Genomic DNA, 21,512 nt, shown 5'->3' with positions numbered 1-21,512 from the left:
ATGAAAAGGTGAATGAGCTGTGCTAAATTTCATGTATACGAGTAGATTTATCCGCAAACCGTACTTAACCAATTCCGCTGTGGGGTTCGAAGCGCCGAAATGTTTAACCCACTTATATCCAGAAGAAAGGACGGACTTGACTCGAGCCGGTTAAGCCGATGGCTCTCCCCAACTCGACCGAAACCATCCGTCGACAGATCGATAATATCGAGAATCCGTCAATGCGCTGATGGTGGTGCGCTCATATTTCCTACAATTGTGATTAATTTTCACACAAAACCGAACCGATGAAACGCAGTGAGCATACAGATGAAGCGTAGTGAATGAAAAGAAAAAGAAAAACGCCCGCCCAAAAGAAAGCTAGCAATCAATCAAACGGAATTTTTCATTCATCGGTTTACTGAATGCGCGAGAAATAGTAATGTGAAGAAACTGTGGTACCGCCTTCCCGTCCTCTTTCGTGGCTGCAACGTTAGCACGTTTGCATACGGGTAATGTGGTACTTAGCGCTAACGATGGATAATCACACAAATGAAGCATTTTCCAGCCACGGTTTGAGAGGAAATTGTTTTTCCTTAGTACAACGGTTTTCAAAATACAGCCAGCGTGGGGAGAGCCTGTCCAACGCATGTATGGTGCGTTGTAGGCCTCGGCCTGATTTCGATACTGCGCGTGTGCTAATGTGTCTTGCACTGTTGGGTCGAGAGAACAATTCTATTGTGCGTTTGTGTCTTGTTTTCAATTTCGACTTTACAGTTCAACTTTTTTACCCTGTTTAGGCTACAGAGTCTTATTTATTTTCGCATTTTTAGGTGGAAAAAATCGTTTTGTTACCATTTACCAAAAAAACATACACTTTTTGTAAAGCTTCAAGCTTATCCTTTGATGCCTTCAGTACGGTTTTAATTATTTTCCATTTTTTGTTTTACTATCATTAACCTCCTGACACATACTTGAATTATTCTTCAACCATCTACTTTCTCCTGTCAACTGGTGGAACAATATGTCCCCGTCGGCCAGTTGCGCAAACGTAGAATGGACGAGCAAAAAATGCATGATCCTCGAAAAACAAACCCAACATTGCATCTTCACTTGCCCTGGGAAGAAGTACAATCCGAACACGGGTTTTGGGATGGATGTTCATCCAAGCGTGTAATAATTATAGCTCTTGCACTGGGAGAAAATATTCATAATAACAATAAACCTACAGTGAAAGAAAAAAAAACGCACTTAAGACTCCAAATGCAAAGGGCGGATCTTAAAACCACATTAAACAAAAGTAGCATCCATCCGATGCAAAACCTTTTCTTTCAGCATGATGATGGGACCTGAACATTTTTCCGTGACGTATCTTGTCCGCGCCCCTTCATGATGATCAAACTTTCGGTGGCAACGGGGTTTTATTTTTCATGGCATAAAGTTTTGGCAAACCTTAAACTGCTGCACAAAACACATTCAACACCATCGAATTGCAAGCATTTGTAGGTTAATTGCACTGTCAGGCGGTCAAAATTCGTTACAAATTTTAACTCACTTTTAGGAGGGAACACGCGCTCGCCGTTCATCATCACGGTGGTCCATTGTAAGCGCCCTATTACACTCAGCAGCAGGACCATTGTTGGACGATGTGGGGTGAAAATTATGTGTGCCATCGCAGCTTCTTGTACGCTCCGTTTGACCCGATCCGGACTGTCTTCAGTTCCGCAATCCATCATCGAGGCTCTGTGTGGCGCACGTCTTCACATCATACCGGTGCCGGAGAGTGTCCGATGTGACGGTTCGTTACAAATTGTTACCTTGTGCATTACGCAATCGCACAAGTCCAAAACCGCAAAGACACATCCATTGCTGCTGCCCTCTATCGTGATGCTACTCTCGGTCGGTTTCTTTTTCCTGTGTGGTCACATCTTCCGGCATCGTGCAGAAATGTGAAGGAAACACGGCTGCCGCCTCGGTATGATGGTGTCACCATGCGGAGACCGAACGAACATCATGCTCGATGAGGGTTTCCGTTTTCCAATAAAGTACGCAATAAAGCAGTGACTTTATGGTTTGGTCCGCTCATCAGGGGCGAAGCCGGTCGATGGTGTGTTGATCTTCCCGCACTGGACACATAACCTTACAGCATGTTTTAACGCGACCCATTCAAAGGAAGGTGAAAAACAAGGCACATTTCCAGCGTTAGATCGAGTTTGAATAATTGAATTTTTATTTTGTTCGAGTTTCGAGTGAATTTACTATACTCAGCAGAGTAAAAATTAATTTCAAAATCTTCTGCTATCAAATATATTGCTGGCGATACAAATTTAAACGGTAATGAAAAAGTGGATCACCCTGCATCAAGAAATCAACAAGTAATAGAAGTAAAATGTATCATATTTAGGACAAAATAGGACACCGGGGCTGTCGCCTACACCGCCGTGTGTGCAACTATGCCCCGAAAAATAAAGAGACTTTGCGTTTTTTTCTTAAATCGTTTTTTAATGAATGTCATGAAAATGAAGGTAAACCCCTTCCGATGCATTGCACCTCTTCCACCTCTTCTCCCACTCCTCGAACAGCCAGAAGTCGGCTGGTGCCAAATCTGGAGGATATAGCGGAACAATATGGATGCCAGTTTTTGCGAAAAACTCCCTCAAAATGATGGCCGTATGGGAGGGTGCATTATCGTGGTGCAAAAACCAGCTGTTGTTTTTCCACATATCCGGCCGCTTCAACCTACGATTGTTGACCACCAAATCCTTGATTTGGACGAAGTGGGCGTCGTCGGTCGAGGTGGATCGTCTCCCCGAACGGTCCTCGCCTTCGACCTTCTCGCGGCCATTCTTGAAATCACTGTACCATTTGTACACATTTTTCTTCGACATAGATTCTCCCCCGAAGGCTTTTTGTAACATCCGCAATGTTTTCGCAGCGTTTATTTCATTGCGCAAACAAAATTTGATACATGCGCGTTGCTCCACAAGCTTGGACATGGTCAGTATGGACAAAAACACTTGGATCAGCTCCGAAAACTAATTGTAACTCCTAGCCGGGTTGATGTTGTGTCAAAAATATACATATTGACAAACGAAAAACAGAAGCAAGGGGCTTCTTTTGGCGCGCGAAATTTGGCATCCAATATCAACTTACTTTTAGGACACAGTAGTAGGCGACAGCGGCACCGGTCTTCAAATGGCAGGAGGATTGACTGGTTATCGCTCGTTATTGTTAAGTCAAGAAGATAGGACAAAATATTAATCCAACTTGGTACATAGACAGGAAATAAATAGATGGATAAATCAGTCTAAAGTTCCACGAAATAAACGCCAAACAATTTTGTTAAGCTATGAGCTATCAGCATACTTAGGAAAAGGAAAATATACTAAATTTGCTGTAATAAAACCTCAGAACAGAAACCCGGTATATTTAATGGAGAAATATTTGCAGAGATGGAAAGATTTAAAGAGAGAGCTACTTAGAGTTACTTAGAGCTACTCTAAATATAGAGGATAAAGATGATACAATATATCTCTGAGACTCAACAAGACAATAATTATCAACTACTTACGAACGGCGAATGCTTCGGCAAAAAAAAAAACGTGTTCGAAAGGCAAGCATTTGATAGCATTGACAAATCGTGCCCTTCAAATATCCATCAATGGCCACCCCTGGGGTATCCCCACCGGGTACAGTGATTGTGTAAACTAAAGGTACCGTGGAGGCACGTTCCCTGTTCCACAACTGTTTGCCGGTGTTAGTAGAGTGAAAATCCATTTGCATATCATTTGTCCGGTCCGGTCACATGCACATGGTGCAAGGGCAATTATTTAATCGACACACATAAGCCGTTGCCTAGCCGGGGACCGATAATGCAACCTAACGCGTATTGCAACAACACACCGCGGACATGCTTTGTTTTGTCTTGTACCGCGTCCGAGAGCGTGGACGGATCATCGATCAACATTAGCGCTTTTTAGACTGACGGTGAGCGGGTTGTAATCGACGTTGACCACCGCAAAAGCGACCACTCAATGGCTCTCAACTGCTGTGCAGCGGTATGCAGGCGATGCATTACTTAGATGCACTTGTTCAAATGCTGACAGGTTTGCGCGGAGTAAATGAGGAGAAAACCTTATTACTTGGAATAATTTAAATCAAGCAAAAACTATTGTATAATAACAGTGTTTTATTAATAACGTAGCGAACGTCTCGTTTTCATTGTATAATATTTGATGTGCTCCTGTTTCACACAAACCAAAAAAAAAAAACTAATAAAAACCACCAATGCAGAAAGATCGAGTCAGCAAGATGCACCTCGAAACCCTATTTTTAATTAGGAATTTAAATAAAGCATACTAAAATGTGTACAAGCCCTTCGATAAAACGCAACCCGGTACCGTTAGGTAAGCGGGATTTATGTTTTTTTATTGCTGCTCATCACTAAGCACAAATATACACACACACACACACACACACACATACACCACAATTATGCTTAAACCACCCACGTGAAGGCATCAAGCATTAGGCGTAAAACGCAAGCGATGCGAACGATAGAATTTTGTAGCTCTTTTGTTTCGACAACGATGACGCCACGCACGTGTCCGGTGAGCAAATTTCTCGAAATGTGTGTATCAGCTTTGTAAAGCGAAACGTAAAACAAAATGTACTAATCAAACGTAAAACGGTGGTTTGGTCCGGCACATTCGAACGGAAGATGTTCGCAACCCTCGTGTTCGGGTGCGAACCAGTGGGCGGATAGATCTTGCACACACATGCACTACAATTTATGTGCTCTACTGATGCAACACACCGTCGCCAGCCATGTGGTGTCTCCACGAAAGCTTCCCCGAAAGCAAAGCTTCTCCTGCGGAAGGCAAATCGATCAGCAAAACCCGCGATGATAATTATTCCTCGCGCAACCATTTGCACCAATTTGACGTAAAGCCAAATTTTATGTGCTGTTTTTTGTCGGCGCGCTTTTGTACGGTCTTGTGGGGAGGGCAGATTATCGGATCGATCGATGTGTGGTGCAAAATTTGCCACCCGATGGCGTCAATCGGTGGCGACTCGTTGGCTCGCGGCATGGTAGTGAGTTTTTACGATCTGTAAATGGTACCATCATTTGGTGATTGGTGTGTTGTTCCATCGTTTCTCCCGGTGGTTTCTTGCGATCCTGTTGAAACGGTACTTACAAATTCGCATCGAACGAGACGAACGCAATGAGGGGTAAGTGTCGTCAATAGTAATGTTAGCCCCTTGCGGTGGTGCCGCCGCGATATAGCCAATCATACTTAATGCCGTGTTTTATGCGAGCAAACGTGTGGTTCATTACGAAAATGTTGCCTATTTTTGACCAGATTATTGTCATGATTGGTGTCATGATTGATTTATGTAAGGTACAAAGGTGTGTAAGAAATGTCTTAAAGAGTACTCAATCTTATTTTCGTTCCCGTTACTACTGGACTCTTGCATGTATGTTGGATCGCGCTGCGTTTTCAGCTTGAGGTAACTTTAACATTAATCATTTCATCTGAAGATTCCCTGAGTCATAACAAACTACCAGACTGTGCGTTACCTCTTGTACCGGGTCTTTTATGTACGGACAAAATATTACCTAACTGTCAATTGATGTGTAGAAGATTTTTTCCATATCATTCTAGGAACTTCTGTTGGAAGTCTAGGAAATCCTGTGTGACTGTAAAAATGCAGCAGAAGCTGTTTGGAAAATCCTAGGCTTTAAGGATTGGTAGCTTTACTATCGTGAATCTTGATCATCCCTTTAATCCTCCGTAAATATTTTTTGGACAATATGAAGTTTCTATGTCCATCCATGCTCTCCCCGCGAAGCCAGTCTTGTGGCAATGAATCATAAGAAGCGACTGGCGTCAATTGAAGAGAATTCCCACTGTCCTAAGTAGAGGTGACAGGAACTTATCTTGCTGTAGAAAAAAAAAATGAAAGAATGTGGTGTGAGGTCCAGATAAATTACTCAAGGGTCTTCTGAAGCGATCCATTTATATTTTCTGTTTTTGCTAGATTGCTTGTTTGTTTTTTTTTCTTACTTAATTCCTCAGAAATTAAGCAATCGTAAAACCAAAACTAGCATTCAATTTCAACAAGAAAACATCCGTCATAACGTTCCATTTCTTATAAAGATTTTCCGTTCAAACAAGCCACCGATTCGCGACCACATTCCATTCCATAACCCGTTCACTACGAGCCCTTCCAACCGAGTTGTGCGTCTTTGAGGCGACGTGAAAGGGCACAACAATTTTCACTCATTTCCGCTTTTCCCGTCGGGGTTTCTGCGCACCGTTAGGACGTGAGTGCGTGTGTGCCAATGCATGATACTGGAGCTACCGCATAATGAAGGGCTAATATGATCGAGCAATTGGCTAGGGCTAGTGTTCAATCGTACGAACTACGGATGTAATTGACATTCAACCGGTGGTGTGTATGTGTGTAGTTATGTGTGAAATGAGAGGGAAAACTGGTCCATACCAGACACAACCGTTTGTTCGATCGACATTTTCCCCTGACAGTAGAGCCTCGTGAAGGAAAAACCGAGTCTTAGCCGGATTCTGTGTGTCAATAAAGGAATGTTCCGTCCCGGTGGCAAAACAGAATACCTGTCCCGGAAACTTCCATTATATGGAGGATCCAGCTTCCGTGGATGGGAAACTGTTCCTTCATTCCGATGTGTGTTCTTCCGTGTTTCATTGATCTGATTCGAGCCTTCGCTCATATTGATAAAGGCATACAAACTGCACAAATGCGTACACTTCCTATTCTGATTTTACTGATGATGTTCCCGATTGACTTACTTCTACTCCACAGAGGGTCGCGTTGAGGTGTCGCGCGAGGGCAAATACCTGTCGACGCTATCCGGTGCTAAGGTTCTCGGCGAGCTAGCCATCCTCTACCACTGCCAACGAACGGCCACCATCACAGCCGCCACCGACTGCAAGCTCTGGGCGATCGAGCGACAATGCTTCCAGACGATCATGATGCGAACCGGCCTGATACGGCAGGCCGAGTACTCCGATTTTCTCAAGAGGTAAGTTTCGTGTGCAGCGGACATACATTTAGCTCAGACGCTTGGGTGTCACATCCGTCAAATTCATCACTGCGGTTCGGTATTTGTAAAGTAACGGAAGCAGGTGATCAATTTGTCACGATCGACCGTTCCGTCAAGACTGTATACGGGAGGTACCGTTCGATCGTCTTTCGGTCGGTCGATTGCTATTTGTCGTGGGAAACTAGCAGAAGGCCACTGAGAGACCCTGTGCCGTTTGACTGATGGCTTTGTAAGTGGTAATTCTTGAAGTTAATTACATGCATTGATGGAAATACACGTTAGAGTCTTTGATCTTCGCAGGGTAACTAGCCATGCGTTTGAATCCGGTGTGATCCGGAGATTCTGAGAACTGCAGAGGGAACGTTTTTTTCCCCCGACTCATGCAATATTCTTTGCTGGGAACGATCCCTAGTGTAATAGGCACATTGATTGCAACTTGTCCAACAAACAATGAACTCTTATATAACAAAAAAACACAACATATAAAACCAATCATTACAATCCAATAAAACCTCGTCCAGACATATCCCGTCACAACTGGTTAGAGCGAAAAAGCAATTAAAAAGCGATTTCAAGTTGACCACCAGCGGCGTGGTGGTTTTATTTTCGATAATAACGAGTTCTACATACGCCACGGCTAAAAGTCACCACACAACTTATTTCGTGAGTGTGATTACGTTCACTTTTTTACTTCATCGCAACCGGACCCAATACCGGGTGTGTCAAAACGAGGTTTTGCAAAGTGGGGTGGCTTAGCGACAGACCGCTCTAACAGGACAGTACGACGTTTCCTGCCTAATCGGTTCGGTAGTCGCGCACTGTCAAGGTATCCGTTAACTAATATTTGCAACACTCCGGTTCGGTACCCGCTGTGGTATGTTGCGCGAATAGAATGAAGTGCAACCGGTATTTGGCACCGTCGCCGGAGCCACCGGATGGAGACGTTTAAATTATTGTAATTGATCGATGCACTGGAATTTGAATAATTTTGATTGTGGACAGGAAGAAGCAGTTATGGTGCATAATGTAGGCTTTATAAATGTTGGAAATTCTTATGCAAGAATTATTGCCAACCCTTTTGAACTGTGCCTTTTGTTGTCGTCAACAAAAAAACGGGTATAAATCTTACCCTTTACCCAAGAGTGTGTACGTGAGTACGTTATGCAGTGCACATGCAATAAGTTTTGTTACCTCTTTCACGAGGAAGAAGTACCCAAGAGGTCAGAGCGGCAGCGGGCATTGCGTAAACGTGCTTTACGAATATGTCATGCCGTTGATTAACGAGCACCCATGATCGATCGGTGAAAGGATCATGTGAGAAGGTTTTGCTTGCCCATGCTCACCACTGTACCAGACTGATTGCCCATTTATTACCCATAGTTACACAGCGCATTGCTGTGCTTTTAATTGTGGCATCGGAAGCATACCCACCATAAAATCTTTGTTCAATGCTCACCATGCGTCACTCATAACGGAGCTGGCTTATTGTTTTGCCTATAGTTTCCCAGTTGCTCAAGTCTTGAAAGGAGCACAGACGGCTAGGATCACCGGCACCCGACTCGCCATGCCCGAAAGTTGTAAACAAAAATCCCTTAAACACAGTACCGGGTGACATAAACCCCCGACGGGGGGAACCTGTTTCTCTGACATAATAAAGTCCTCGGCAGGATTCGATCATGGCACCCAAGAGGTTGTGTGATTTTACACGCGAAACAAAAACAAAACAATAACCATTTTGCTCCACATTTTTGGGACCGAGAGAAAGTTGTTTCACCCTCTGGTTGCAAATGACGCGCTGTGCGGGTATGATGATGAATTTACGCGCACCGTCCATATGTTTTGGAGGTTTCCGTGCTTTCGCTACTACTTCCATTACGCCATCAGGAACAGGGATCAGTAGTGGAGAGTGAGTGCCGTCGGACAGCCATCTTTTTTACCCTGGCTACACACAATGAATGGCAAAAGGACAGAAAACGAAAGCCATCCCCTGAGGGTCTTTGCTGGGGTTCGATTTTGTCCGTCATATAACGTGCAGTTGCTTCATTCATGCGTTATTTTTGACAGTGTTGCTACTGGAGGAATTGGGAGCACATTTTACACCTCACCAGCTTAATCACGCACAATCGTTGGCAGTGAAATGTGTTTGCAGGGGGGAAAACATTTAGCCTAAAGCATTAGACTTCATTGTGGATAAATTTTTGATCGATCGAAGTGCCACTACTACTGTGTGATGTGTGATTAAGTGTTGATGAAATGCTCTCACTTCGTACGATCGTGTTGTAGATGGATGGATCAGATGGGTGAAAGAGTATGGTCAATATTTTTACACATGAAGTACTGTATACCTGTCCATCTTGTTCAATTGGACAAATGATGTCGGATATTCTTGTCCATTTTGTATATTTTTTGAATACATGTCTACAGTGAGATTGCTGTAACAGTACCGGCGAAATCAAATAAAATAGATTTTGTCGATTTATGTCTTCAGGATCAGGATTCTTCAGTTCTTGGACAAATGTATATTAAATATCTTCCCGATATAAAGATATTGCATCCCTTTAGGAACACGCTTCATTGGTAAAATTTCAAGCTCAAGTAATACATTTCTACTTTTAATTATGTATCTTTTAACATTCATATCTCTTTGCATTATCTTCTCGGAACCTTATCTTTATGTGTTCTCGCTAGATAAGCTTTCCCATGCATAATCTGCAAAAAAAAAAAAACAACAACAAAATACACTCTCCAGAGCAAGCATTCATAAACATCCGCTAGGGCACTGGTCAAGATAATTTTCCCATCAAAATCTCTTCCCTCTCCTAATGGTGGCGCCGTTGGCTAGATGACTTCTTTTTTATGACTTTATCCATACCCTTCGAGCGAGACTAATCGCAATTCTTTCGCATCATCACAGGCCGCACAAAGAACGAGCGCCGTTGGTGCTAAATTCACTCAATTCTCAAAAACCATTTACCTGCCACCTTCTTCAGGCACGCTTGGCACGCGATTTAGCGGAGGTTTATCGAGTTCTTGGGTGTGCATTTTTTTTTTGTCGTCGCCGTTGCCATTCCATTGACTTGTCCAAGAACAACAACGTGGTATGCCCACCACGTTCACCGCCACCGCCGTTTGTTTGGTTGGCGTTCTATTATCGTTTAATTTGTTTCTTGCTGCTGTTGCCCTTGGATGTGGGAAGTCCGTTGGTGGTACTGTAACTTAGTAGCAGCAAAGGTGCAGTTTCTGTGTATGTTTTTTTTTCTGATGTAAAAAAAAATCTATTTGCGAACGATACAGCCCGCTTAGAAGCGTGTGAAAAATCTCATTCATTCATCCCGATGCTCTCTGTAATTAACGCATTATTTCGCTGTTTTATTTTGTCGCTACCGGCTTTTTTCTCTTCTCCGATGGTTCTTCTCGGTGAGTCGAGAAAGAGATGTGTGGCCTTCTCCTGGTAGGTGGTTTCGTTTCGCTATGTCATTCGCTAAAGCATGTGACTCAAGACGAATTGATTGTTTAATAGATTTTCTAACGTTTCTTGTGCCAACGGCAAGGGGAGCTGAGGGCTTCATCTCACAATGCGCTTCTTGGATAGGTGGGAAACATGTTCTTCTCTCTGGTGCAGTTGGCAAGTGATCTGTCTGCATGCGATCAAGCTATGAGGGTTGATACACTTATAGCTTAATAATGAGCTTATCTCTCATCGCTTATGCAGTCGCGGCACTTTATTTATGATGCAAAGAGATCAGTATGATGTTGCCGATCGTCACATAATGGAGGCAAAGCGGTTGTGTGGCTTGAAGATGACATAATGGTTACTTTCTTCTAGTTTCATCGCCTTCTGCTTGGCATAACGACCTACTAGGTCACGACCCTACAAGCAAAAAAAAAAACAGATATCATATGTGTCTGGACCGTCATAATTAATTATAAATAAATAAGATATCATATGGGAGCTGTCAAAACCCTTTTTTTAAACAGTGTGATTTAGCGAGTTTTGCTAGTAAGGGCCCGGTCATAGAGTGGCTTACTAGACTTGCTGATACCTCGTAGTTGGATAGTCAGTTTTCACCATTTGGAAGGGAAAGATTGCCTTAAATCATTTAGAATTCTGAAACTTTATAGACACTCTCGTTCTGGTTGCAAACCGGTGCATGTTAGATTAATTTAAAATATGCATATCTCTCTTTTTCTTTTTCTTGACTTAACGACGTACTATAATAAGTCACGCCGGCCATCAAATGATTTGCTAGCGTCATTGCTACCACGTAGTTGGGATTTGATGGATGAGATTTGATTCCCGATCCTGTCGTGTGAAGACCGGCGCCGTTGTTGCATCTCCAGCAGTTCGTCCACGAAATATGCATCTTGTATACCCTTACTTTTTTACGCTAAAATTTTCCGTCCGCTAGCAGAATAGTCTTTAAGCTTGTTGCTTTGTATTTTTCCTACCCCCTTCTCACTAGATCTTTCTCATACAATATTAATAAAAAAAAAGTCTCCCACACTTCCGTTAAGCTGGCTGAATATCGGAGCTAAAAGAAGGAAAGAACAAATACCGTTTGTTTATCATGCATCGATAATAACACTCTTCACCCGTTGGTAGCACCGTGACCTAAAAAACCATTCTCCATAAAGAGTAACGCGAAACGAAGCAACTGCTCCATCGATGGTAAATTTAAAGGTTTCGGTTAATGTAATGACACCCAACCAAAACAAAAAAAATGTACCAGACAAAGTTTACCGCCGCTGCCGTTATTACTGTTCGCACCAGCAGCAGCAAAACCCAACGTGTGACATGCATAATCAATTCTTCGTTTGGCCCTCATCGCTCAAGATCCAAGCGTTTATGACACCCGCACTATATACCTTCGGTTTGTCAGTAACAGTAACAAAAAAATCCCCAATCCATCATCCCCATTACGGTTGGTGGCATCAACCTCGGCTGTGGTCACGGTTTAGGACATTACCCTTGACTGACCAATGGTTAGCTGAGATGCATAAACAGTATACTTGTTCCTCGCACCCGCCACTCTGATCGTGGCCATGAACGATCGTACCTTACCTAATGTGCGTTATTCCGCATTGTACCTCATGCGCTTACTGATATGCCACGAAACCCACGATCCAGACTATTGTTTGCAGTGGTCAGGCAAAACACTATAAAGCACACACTAACTGCACACTGCGGAAAGGTACTTTTTTGCGGTGTTTTGCGTGTTAGAAAGGTTCCGGCGCGAGAGGTGTGGACAGCTGTGTACAAAACCACATGTACTTTATGTGGTTATGCACCCCGCACAAACAATGGTCGTTTGTTACCCTTCGGTGGAGTCCGAACAAATTTAATGGTTCTAAAATACCTTAGCCGTCGCCGTCGTTATGCCGGCTTCTTTTTGCTATTGACACAGAAAACCTGTAACGATTTTTTACTTCAGAGATTCCAACATATTCTAAACTTCTTTTTTTATCTCTCTAACCCTGTCTCCATTTAATAGTGTACCGATCTTCAAAAACCTCCCGGAAGATACGCTCTGCAAGATATCCGATGTGCTGGAAGAGTGCTACTACCAGAAAGGTGACTACATCATCCGCCAAGGTGCCCGTGGCGACACGTTCTTCATCATCTCCAAGGGTCAGGTGCGCGTGACGATACGTCAGCCGGACACGCAGGAAGAGAAGTTTATCCGCACGCTCGGGAAGGGCGATTTCTTCGGCGAAAAGGCCCTGCAAGGGTAGGTATTCTAGTAGCAAGAATGGCACAGAAGAATCTTTACTAATGAATATTTCTCGTTTCTTCCCGATTACACAGGGATGATTTACGCACAGCCAACATCATCTGTGACTCGCCGGAAGGTGTTACCTGTTTGGTGATCGACCGGGACACGTTCATTCAGCTGATCTCGTACCTGGATGAAATCCAAAACCGCTACAACGACGAAGGTGTTAGCGAGCGGAAGAAGTATGTACAATCGTAGCTTCGTTCTTCTTTTGAAAGCAGAGTTCTAATCGACGATTGCTTCTCGTTTTCAGGATTTACGAAGAGTTCCGAGAAGTGAAGTTGTCCGATCTGCGTGTTATCTCCACGCTCGGTGTCGGTGGCTTTGGGCGCGTCGAGCTGGTACAGCTTGCCCAAGACAAATCGCGTTCGTTTGCCCTAAAACAGATGAAGAAGGCACAGATTGTGGAGACGCGCCAACAGCAGCACATTATGTCGGAAAAGGAAATCATGAGCGAGGCGAACTGTGACTTCATTGTGAAGCTGTACAAAACGTTCAAGGATCGAAAGTACCTGTACATGCTGATGGAGAGCTGTCTCGGTGGGGAGCTGTGGACGATTCTGCGCGACCGTGGACACTTTGACGACGGTACCACACGCTTCTACACGGCCTGTGTGGTCGAGGCGTTCGATTATCTGCACTCGCGCAACATCATTTACCGCGACCTGAAACCAGAGAACCTGCTGCTGGATGTGTCGGGGTACGTGAAGTTGGTTGATTTTGGATTCGCTAAAAAATTGCAATCAGGTAGGGTTGACGTTCTTTCTTGAGTGTAGCAGTCTGTGTTGAGTGATATGATGAATTTTTGTTAATTCAATCTAAGGTCGAAAAACGTGGACGTTCTGCGGTACACCGGAATACGTTGCGCCGGAAGTTATTCTCAACCGAGGCCATGACATCAGTGCGGATTACTGGTCGCTTGGAGTGCTCATGTTTGAGCTACTGACCGGTAAGCATATATAGCTTTGTGATTCTTCCTTTTACTGTAGTAATCTGAAGTGATTATTAACATACATCAATTGTGCTTATTTATTCTCCCAGGTACGCCACCCTTTACCGGTGCAGATCCAATGCGCACGTACAACATCATCCTGAAGGGTATCGATGCGATCGAGTTCCCGCGCAACATCACCCGCAATGCCAGTGCGCTGATCAAGAAACTGTGTCGAGACAATCCGACGGAGCGTCTCGGGTATCAGCGGGGTGGCATCAGTGAAATCCAAAAGCACAAGTATGCAACTTTTAACCGCAAAAAAACTTAATTCAAAATTTATTTTCGTCATTTTATCTTGCCAGGTGGTTCGATGGCTTCTACTGGGAGGGATTGCGGAATCGCTCACTGCCACCGCCGATCCTGCCGAAAGTACAGAGCGTCGTCGACACGGCTAACTTCGACGACTATCCGGCCGATCCCGACGGTCCACCGCCGGACGACCTGTCCGGATGGGATGATGATTTCTAAGCTACAACGTCTTTCCTGCTTTAAGATCTTTTGCGCTAAAATCCTCCTAAAGTTTTGCTTACCGTCCCCGCAACGCAAGTGGTCCGTTTTCGCACCTGTGCGCAAATGTTCCTTCGAGAGAGACAGAGAGTACGTATGTTCTTGCGGCCGATGTTTGTTTGGACTGGGTGGGGTGTGTGAATGAATGGTTTGTGCGAAAGGTGATCACTTTGCGGGACGATTGTTTTCGCAACGTAATTGTTATAGTGTTTTTATAATTATTTTACAAATTTTATTATTTTGCTCATTACATAACAAGCGAAGAAGAAGAAGAAGAAGAAGTGCAAAAATGGCGTGTGTAAGTGTACTTGTTTTTAATAGATGAAAGAGAAAAAGTTAATAACTTTGCAATACGCATATAAATAATCGAAACAAAAACAAAAAACAATAGAGGATTGAGAACAGCATCGTCCATGTCATGTAGCAGATGGGTAGACTTCGACCGTTGTGACCCATTTACTTCGCTTGCTTTAACATTGCGTGTAAGGTTTGCCTATCATCTTCCAACTACGATCATTTTTCGTGTCCACTAGCTAACAGAGATTTGCTTATAATAAAAAAAAACAGCTAACATTTTTGCGGTAAGAAAAACCATTATATTGGTCAAATTTTAACTGGATTACACTAATTCGCGGGCAGATGATGGTTTTGCGGCCCAGTGTGTTAGATGGTTACGGTGCGAAGATAGTTGAGTGTATGTCTTTAATGTGTTGTGCAATCGAGATTCTGTAAAGTATACATATTAAAAGCCTCTGTACATAAATACGCGTCAAAATTCACGTAGGTGCATTAGTAACACAATTTGCTGGTTCACAGCTAAACGGTTAGGCTCTTGGCAAATACGGCAAGCAGCGGTGATCGCTTGTGTATGTGGTATCTTAATTTTAACTGTTTTTAAAATATGCATGTGCAGTAGGCAGATCCATGCACAATCTAGTGTCCTTTCAGAAACTGATTAGAAATCAGAATTAGTTTTTAGAATCGTTCAAACTGAGCAACAATAAATTCGTAATCCATGTATGTTATGGAGGGGGATATCTTATGTTGCTAAAAAATTTGAAAGAATAATATGGAACGCATCTCAACTCTGTAGTAAATTATAGGGCATATAAAACCATATCCGAAGTACTTTGAACAAGTCTGTTTGCAATTTATAACTGTGGTAGTTTACGGACACGGTAGGCAGAGGGTAGGATGTCAATCCGGCCAACGACCTATTTGTTGTAGAACATCCACTAAAAACAGCATGCGCGTGGTAAAGTAGGATCTCGAGTTAACCGATCCGTCCTAGAACTGCAACTGTAAACGTGACCCGCGGGCCACATAAGATTTAAAAATTCAAATTTCAGATTCTCATGTACGTTTGTGATATTTTCTCGCTATGAAATCGCTTATTGAGAACCGAAAAGAGGGATAATTTCACCAACACTCATGACAACCTGAAATTTTAATTTTGAAATCTCCTGTGGCCTGCAGCATTACGGGGCAATGGAGAAAATAAAATCGCAAAATTGAGATCTTTTTTCAGACTGTTTCAGTATCGATTGCAGTAGTTTGAAATTTCCCGTGGTCCGGTGCCCTAAAGAGCGAGCAGCAAGAGACTACGATCTTGACATATTCGGCTGAGCTTCGACTCACATAAATTACGAAATCACAGATGCCCCACGCGTTACTCTGCGGTAATGTACCAGACGGTCGTGGAAAAGAACACCAGCGGAGATGCGTCGACACTTTCAACCGTTAAAGTTTAATAGCGATGTGATCATGCCATGCACCATTATCATGATCATGCGCGTAAGTTGAATGCCATTTCGTTCGTCTTTAGGTACGTGTAGAGCTGGTAAACAACATTAGCGTTCTAGTGTCGACGAAGAACAATTTAAATCACTGAAATCGGATGAGCTATCGTATACTAAGCTCAAAATGCGGTTGGCGTGTTTGGTAGTTATCCGGTGTAGTCAATCCTTAAGATGGATTACTGTAATCGGGTTTACAACGCTTCTTTTATATTCAATTTCTTTAAGAGAATTAAATCATGTCCTGAATTTAAAAATTCGATTCACCTTCTGCGGATCACGCAAAAAAAAAAAATGATCAGGCGAATATGAACACAAATCGTCATCCAAGCGGCTATGTGTGGATGACACACTCCGTTGTCAAATTCCCTACACACAGCTCTGACATATCAACTGTGGTAATTACGGACACAAACAATTGCGGTTTGTACAACTGCATGTTTAGGCTAGCGCCATATTCCACTCCGCAGTTTTTTTTTTTTGGTAAAAACAGATAGTTTTAGTATTCAACGAGCTATTCGTCACTGTGTTGTACTAACCTAGTGTTGTAGTAACTTGATTATCAAAGGGTAGGTCTGAAAACTAAATTAAGAAGGCTTATTTTATAAACGCATGCACCGTGAAGTGCAGTGTACACCGATCGCGTTTGTCAGTGCAGCTATCAACGTTGTACGTTTCGCAAGAACACAATAGGAAGCGAGTTCATTTCCCCGGAACGGAACATTTCCTCGCAACACCATTGACAGTTCATTTACCTTCGTGGTCAAGCATTTTATCGTTGAAATTTGGTTTCATTTTACAGTGCGTCGAAGCGAAACAAAATGAGCAAGCGTAACGATTTTTTGCGTTCCATCATCGACTCCTCGTCGGAAGATTCCGCCAACCAGGATAGCGCATATCGCACAGACCTGTCCTCGAGTGTCAATGACCAGCAGCAGCAGCAGCAACAACCGGTTGCCGGACCAGGTCGTGGACGGGCTCGTGCACTTGCCGCTTTGCTCGCACCACCAAAACCTACCGATGGAAGCTTACCACTAACGGCGACCATTTCAAATCTTACCATCGGAGGCCGTGGACGCTTTTTGCAAAAGCTATTGAACGAGGAGCAACCGCCCGGTGATTCGGTTGCGAGCAGCACTTCCGATATTGGAACTGCTTCCATCAGCTCGTCGGAGATTAGTGCAACTGCTGCACCGGGTGGTATGGGAAAGCTGCGACCAGTACAACAGCCGGTTGCGGCCAAGGCAGACACGTTTGTACTGCATCAGCCAAAGGAACCTACAGACCTGGTAAAACGTACCGGAACAAGTGGAACACCGTTACAGATAATGAGCAACTTTATGGAGCTTAAATGTTCGAAGGATTGTGGGATTTTCCTGTACACGGTTGACTTCGAGCCGCACCCTGAATCGAAGCGGGCACGGCAACAATGCATCGACAGGCATAGCGATATATTCGGCAAGGCGTACACATTTGATGGACGCATGCTGTTGCTACCGAAGCCTATCTCGCAGGAGCGAATGGTTATCCCGACGAAGCTGCCAACCGACGGGACGTCCGTCCAGATGACGGTTGTGTTCCGTGTCCAGCAGCGCATGAGTCAGAATGTGATGCTGTACAACAAGCTGTTCCGGCGTATCATGTACCTACTGCAGCTGTCGGAAATGGGGCGCAAACACTATGACCCGACGCAGGCACGCATCGTACCGCAGCATAAGCTGGAAATTTGGCCAGGGTTCGTAACGGCGGTGCACGAGTATGATGGTGGTTTGATGCTGAATCTGGACGTTACGCATCGTGTCCTGATGCAAACAACCGTGTACGCACACATGAAGACGATTGCAATGTGTCGCGGTGCCCAGTTTCGGGACAATGTGATGAAGTCGCTGCTCGGATCGGTTATCCTGGCGCGCTACAACAAGAAGACGTACCGTATCGACGATGTGCTGTTTGATCTGAATCCAATGTCTACCTTTCGCAAAGGAGAGCGGGACATTACGTACGTCGAGTACTACAAGCAGCATTACGGTATCGATATCCATGACCATCAGCAGCCACTGTTGCTGAATCGAACGGAGCGTAAAGTTTCGAACCAGGAAAAACCGCAGGAACTGTCGTTCTGTTTAGTGCCGGAGCTGTGCTACCTTACCGGAATGACTGACGACATGCGTAAGGATTATAAGGTACGTTGTAATTAGGCTGTAGTCACTGCTCGGTCGTACGATTTTTGGTGATTAAATCTTGCGGGAACATTACCTCTCATAACAGCTGTGACAACTCGCTGCGCTTTGATCTCCAAAACTTCTTGGGCGTGAGTTTGATAATAACGATCCCCAAAAGAGTCTAAAACGCTCAATGCGATTCGAGATCCCAAAGAGTTAATAAACTCTTTGTGAAAAGTTTATTTCAATCCTTTATTAGAAACATTCAAATTACTCATACACTCTTAATCAGCACGCACAGCACTAGTTGTAGTGAAATGAACCAAATGTACACCGGATTGAATATTTTCTACTACATCATTTAATTTTATGTTTGCAGGTAATGCGTGACATTGCAACGTACACACGCATCACGCCCAATCAGCGACTCTTGGCGATGAAAAATTTTTGCGAGAATGTGAACAAAAACGAAGCCGCTCGTAGTCTGCTAGCGGCCTGGGGCCTGGAGCTGAAAACCACACCGCAGGTCATGTCGGGCCGGCAGTTGGATATCGAAAACATTACCTCCGGCGGCGGAATGGTTGGTAGTGCCGGTCCGAACGTTGACTTTACCCACCAAGTTACCAGCAATCCGATGCTGGAAATTGTGCACATCCGCAAGTGGTTGCTCGTGTACACGCAGCGTGACCAACGGTGTGCTTCGGCCTTTATGGACTGTGTCAAGCGTACATGCAAACTGCTCGGCATGGAAATCGTACAGCCACAGATCGAAATACTGCCACAGGACAGTACGCAGCTGTACATTCACACGTTGCGCACCCGCATCCAACCGGGCACGCAAATCGTACTTATCCTGTGTCCGACGTCGCGCGACGATCGTTACGCAGCGATCAAGCGGGTGCTCTGCACGGAGATACCGATCCCATCGCAGATCGTCAACGCACGCACACTCAACAACGATAAGCGCAATCGGTCGATTGTGCTCAAAATCCTAATGCAAATGAACTGTAAGCTGGGTGGAACGCTTTGGAGCGTGAACATTCCGCTGAAGGATACAATGATCTGCGGCATCGATACGTACCACGAGACAAGGAAGCGCAACAACTCGGTATCGGCATTTGTCGGTTCGTTGGACGCATCGTTCACACACTGGTACTCGCGGGTCACGATACAGGAACACAAGGAAGAGCTCCTCAACGGGTTGTGTGTATCGCTCGAGAAAACCCTACAGGTCTATCGCAGACGTAACTGTACGCTGCCGCAGAAAATTATCATCTTCCGGGACGGAATATCGGACTCGGCGATGACCGTGTGCGAAGAGTACGAGATACCGCAGCTGGAAGCGGCGTGCAAGACAATTGCACCGGACTACTCACCGAAAATCACTTTCGTCGTAATACAGAAGCGTATCATAACGCGGCTGTTCAGTATGAGCGGTGATGGGATTGGGAATGCACCGGCCGGTAGCGTCCTCGATCATACGGTAACGCGTCGGTGCAAGTACGATTTTTTCCTGGTGGCACAAACCGTCCAAATGGGGACGGTAACGCCGACGCACTACATTGTGCTGCGGGATGATGCGCAGTTTTCGCCCGACATTATGCAGCGGTTAAGCTACAAGATGTGCTACATGTACTACAACTGGTCCGGGTCCATACGCGTTCCGGCCTGCTGTCAGGTAGGATGGTAAAATCACAATTCTGAGAGGCAAACACCTCAACGCCTTCTTTCATTTCTTCCTTTCACAGTACGCACACAAGCTGGCCTACCTGGTTGGACAATCGGTTAAGCGTATGCCTGCGGAATCATTGAACGACAAACTGTTCTACCTCTAGGCGCCGTCCATCTGGAGGAAGATGCCCTGCTGTGGATTTCGTGGTAGATGGAGGTTTGCGACGAGGGAGAAAACAAACGCACGCTTGTTGGTTGTAATCAAAACTTTTTTTTTTGCTTTACATTTCTTTTCTTCTTTAATAACATTTATATAATCATCCATCTAGACTTAATATGATCGTTACGGCTGTCGACTTGTTTTTCGACTCGTATCCAGTTTTATTTTACTATTGCGACTAACTACGATCTCGATTGATTAACAAGATATAGCGGGATGACCAACTGAACGGGTTGAAAAAAAGGTACAGAATATATTTACATTTCCAAGCCATAAAGCGGTTTAATTGCTGTAGATGGCGGTGTTATGAAAACGTTTTGCTGGAATTCGGTCTTGGCACTACTAATACTTTCAAAAACAAAAGTGCTTGTGTGTGTGTGATTTTCTACCAAACTATGGCCCGAATGAAAATATTTGATAACAAAGAACTCCCTTCGCTAAAACAAAACTAATTTGTCTCAATTATTAATTATTTGAAAGTTCCAGTGGTAGCGATCAAACTGCCGCTTTTGCTGTCGTTTGTTTGTACATAGTACAAGAACTCCCGATTTATTGCTGCCGAAATGCTTATCACAGTAATGATTCCAATTATTAAGACATTCATATAAAAACCAAATTCTCAATATGGTAATTTTCGTCTGTAAACTGCCATTTCGTTTTAAAAAAGGATTATCACTTTGATTCTGTTCAAAACAAAACCAGCAGCAGATTAACTGCTGCACATGTAAGATGGTTCGACTTTCCCCTCCGTATTTTGAAAAGATTATTGTGTTTGGTTTTCGATCTTTAAGAATAGTACTATTTTATATGGTTTGTTTTTTTATTTTTTACATTGCCGAAGGTATATAGATCCGACCCACAAATCGTTTAAAAGCCTCATATTCACGACTAGTGTACCTCAAAATCTGCGGATCAAATTTTGAATACTTTACCATATTTTGTGCAACGCCAAGCTTTTTGCAATCAAGAGTTTAATTATTAGTATTGATAAAAGAAATGTAGAGTTTAAAATGTCGTTTTTATTCCTATCCGAATTTTACACGTAGCCGATTTACATATAACAAATTAGACTATCTAGAAATTTTACAAACGAAATATATCTTTAAGACACGAAATGCTTACTAATCGGCAATAGGCAAGAAACTGGAGCAAGCAATACTCGTGTGATAGCAAGTGCCGAACATAACTCGTAATAAAATAGAATGTACATGGTTACATTCTTTGGGTCGAAGCTTTGTACCATTTCCAAAGACTGATAAGTTATCAAATATTTCAAATTATCCGCTTCAATACTCCGCTTGAAGTGTGCCAATAAAACTTAAGTA

The 21,512-nt window shown here is 43.8% G+C and overlaps 2 protein-coding genes across 6 annotated transcripts in view; both read left to right on the top strand.

Annotated features, from left to right (window-relative positions):
* The window catches only part of LOC126563970 (cGMP-dependent protein kinase, isozyme 2 forms cD4/T1/T3A/T3B), a 104,667-nt gene extending 90,244 nt beyond the window's left edge, over nucleotides 1-14,423 (top strand). For all 5 annotated transcript variants that reach the window (XM_050220851.1, XM_050220852.1, XM_050220848.1 and 2 more), the window contains 7 exons: nucleotides 6,823-7,042; nucleotides 12,556-12,792; nucleotides 12,870-13,019; nucleotides 13,091-13,584; nucleotides 13,661-13,786; nucleotides 13,879-14,068; nucleotides 14,134-14,423. In XM_050220851.1, coding sequence (XP_050076808.1) covers nucleotides 6,823-7,042; nucleotides 12,556-12,792; nucleotides 12,870-13,019; nucleotides 13,091-13,584; nucleotides 13,661-13,786; nucleotides 13,879-14,068; nucleotides 14,134-14,299 — 1,583 coding nt within the window. In that variant the 3' untranslated portion in view covers nucleotides 14,300-14,423. The remainder of the gene's footprint in view (nucleotides 1-6,822; nucleotides 7,043-12,555; nucleotides 12,793-12,869; nucleotides 13,020-13,090; nucleotides 13,585-13,660; nucleotides 13,787-13,878; nucleotides 14,069-14,133) is intronic.
* A 2,532-nt stretch (nucleotides 14,424-16,955) lies between these two features.
* On the top strand, nucleotides 16,956-20,131 carry LOC126564051 (protein argonaute-3). Its single transcript, XM_050220959.1, has 3 exons — nucleotides 16,956-18,317; nucleotides 18,676-19,974; nucleotides 20,045-20,131. The coding sequence occupies exons 1-3, from the start codon at nucleotides 16,956-16,958 to the stop codon at nucleotides 20,129-20,131; spliced, it is 2,748 nt and encodes a 915-aa protein (XP_050076916.1).
* The last annotated feature ends 1,381 nt before the right edge of the window (nucleotides 20,132-21,512 follow it).

Source organism: Anopheles maculipalpis, chromosome 3RL (assembly GCF_943734695.1).
Source record: "Anopheles maculipalpis chromosome 3RL, idAnoMacuDA_375_x, whole genome shotgun sequence".
Lineage (NCBI taxonomy): Eukaryota > Metazoa > Arthropoda > Insecta > Diptera > Culicidae > Anopheles > Anopheles maculipalpis.
Note: the sequence above shows the minus strand (reverse complement) of the source record. Positions and strands in the feature narration are given on the sequence as shown.

Coding starts and splice junctions, on each gene's coding strand:
- LOC126564051 (XM_050220959.1), top strand. CDS start 16,956: ATGAGCAAGCGTAACGATTTTTTGCGTTCCATCATCGACTCCTCGTCG. Junction 18,318..18,675: donor ACATGCGTAAGGATTATAAG/GTACGTTGTAAT, acceptor TTATGTTTGCAG/GTAATGCGTGACATTGCAAC. Junction 19,975..20,044: donor GCGTTCCGGCCTGCTGTCAG/GTAGGATGGTAA, acceptor TTCCTTTCACAG/TACGCACACAAGCTGGCCTA.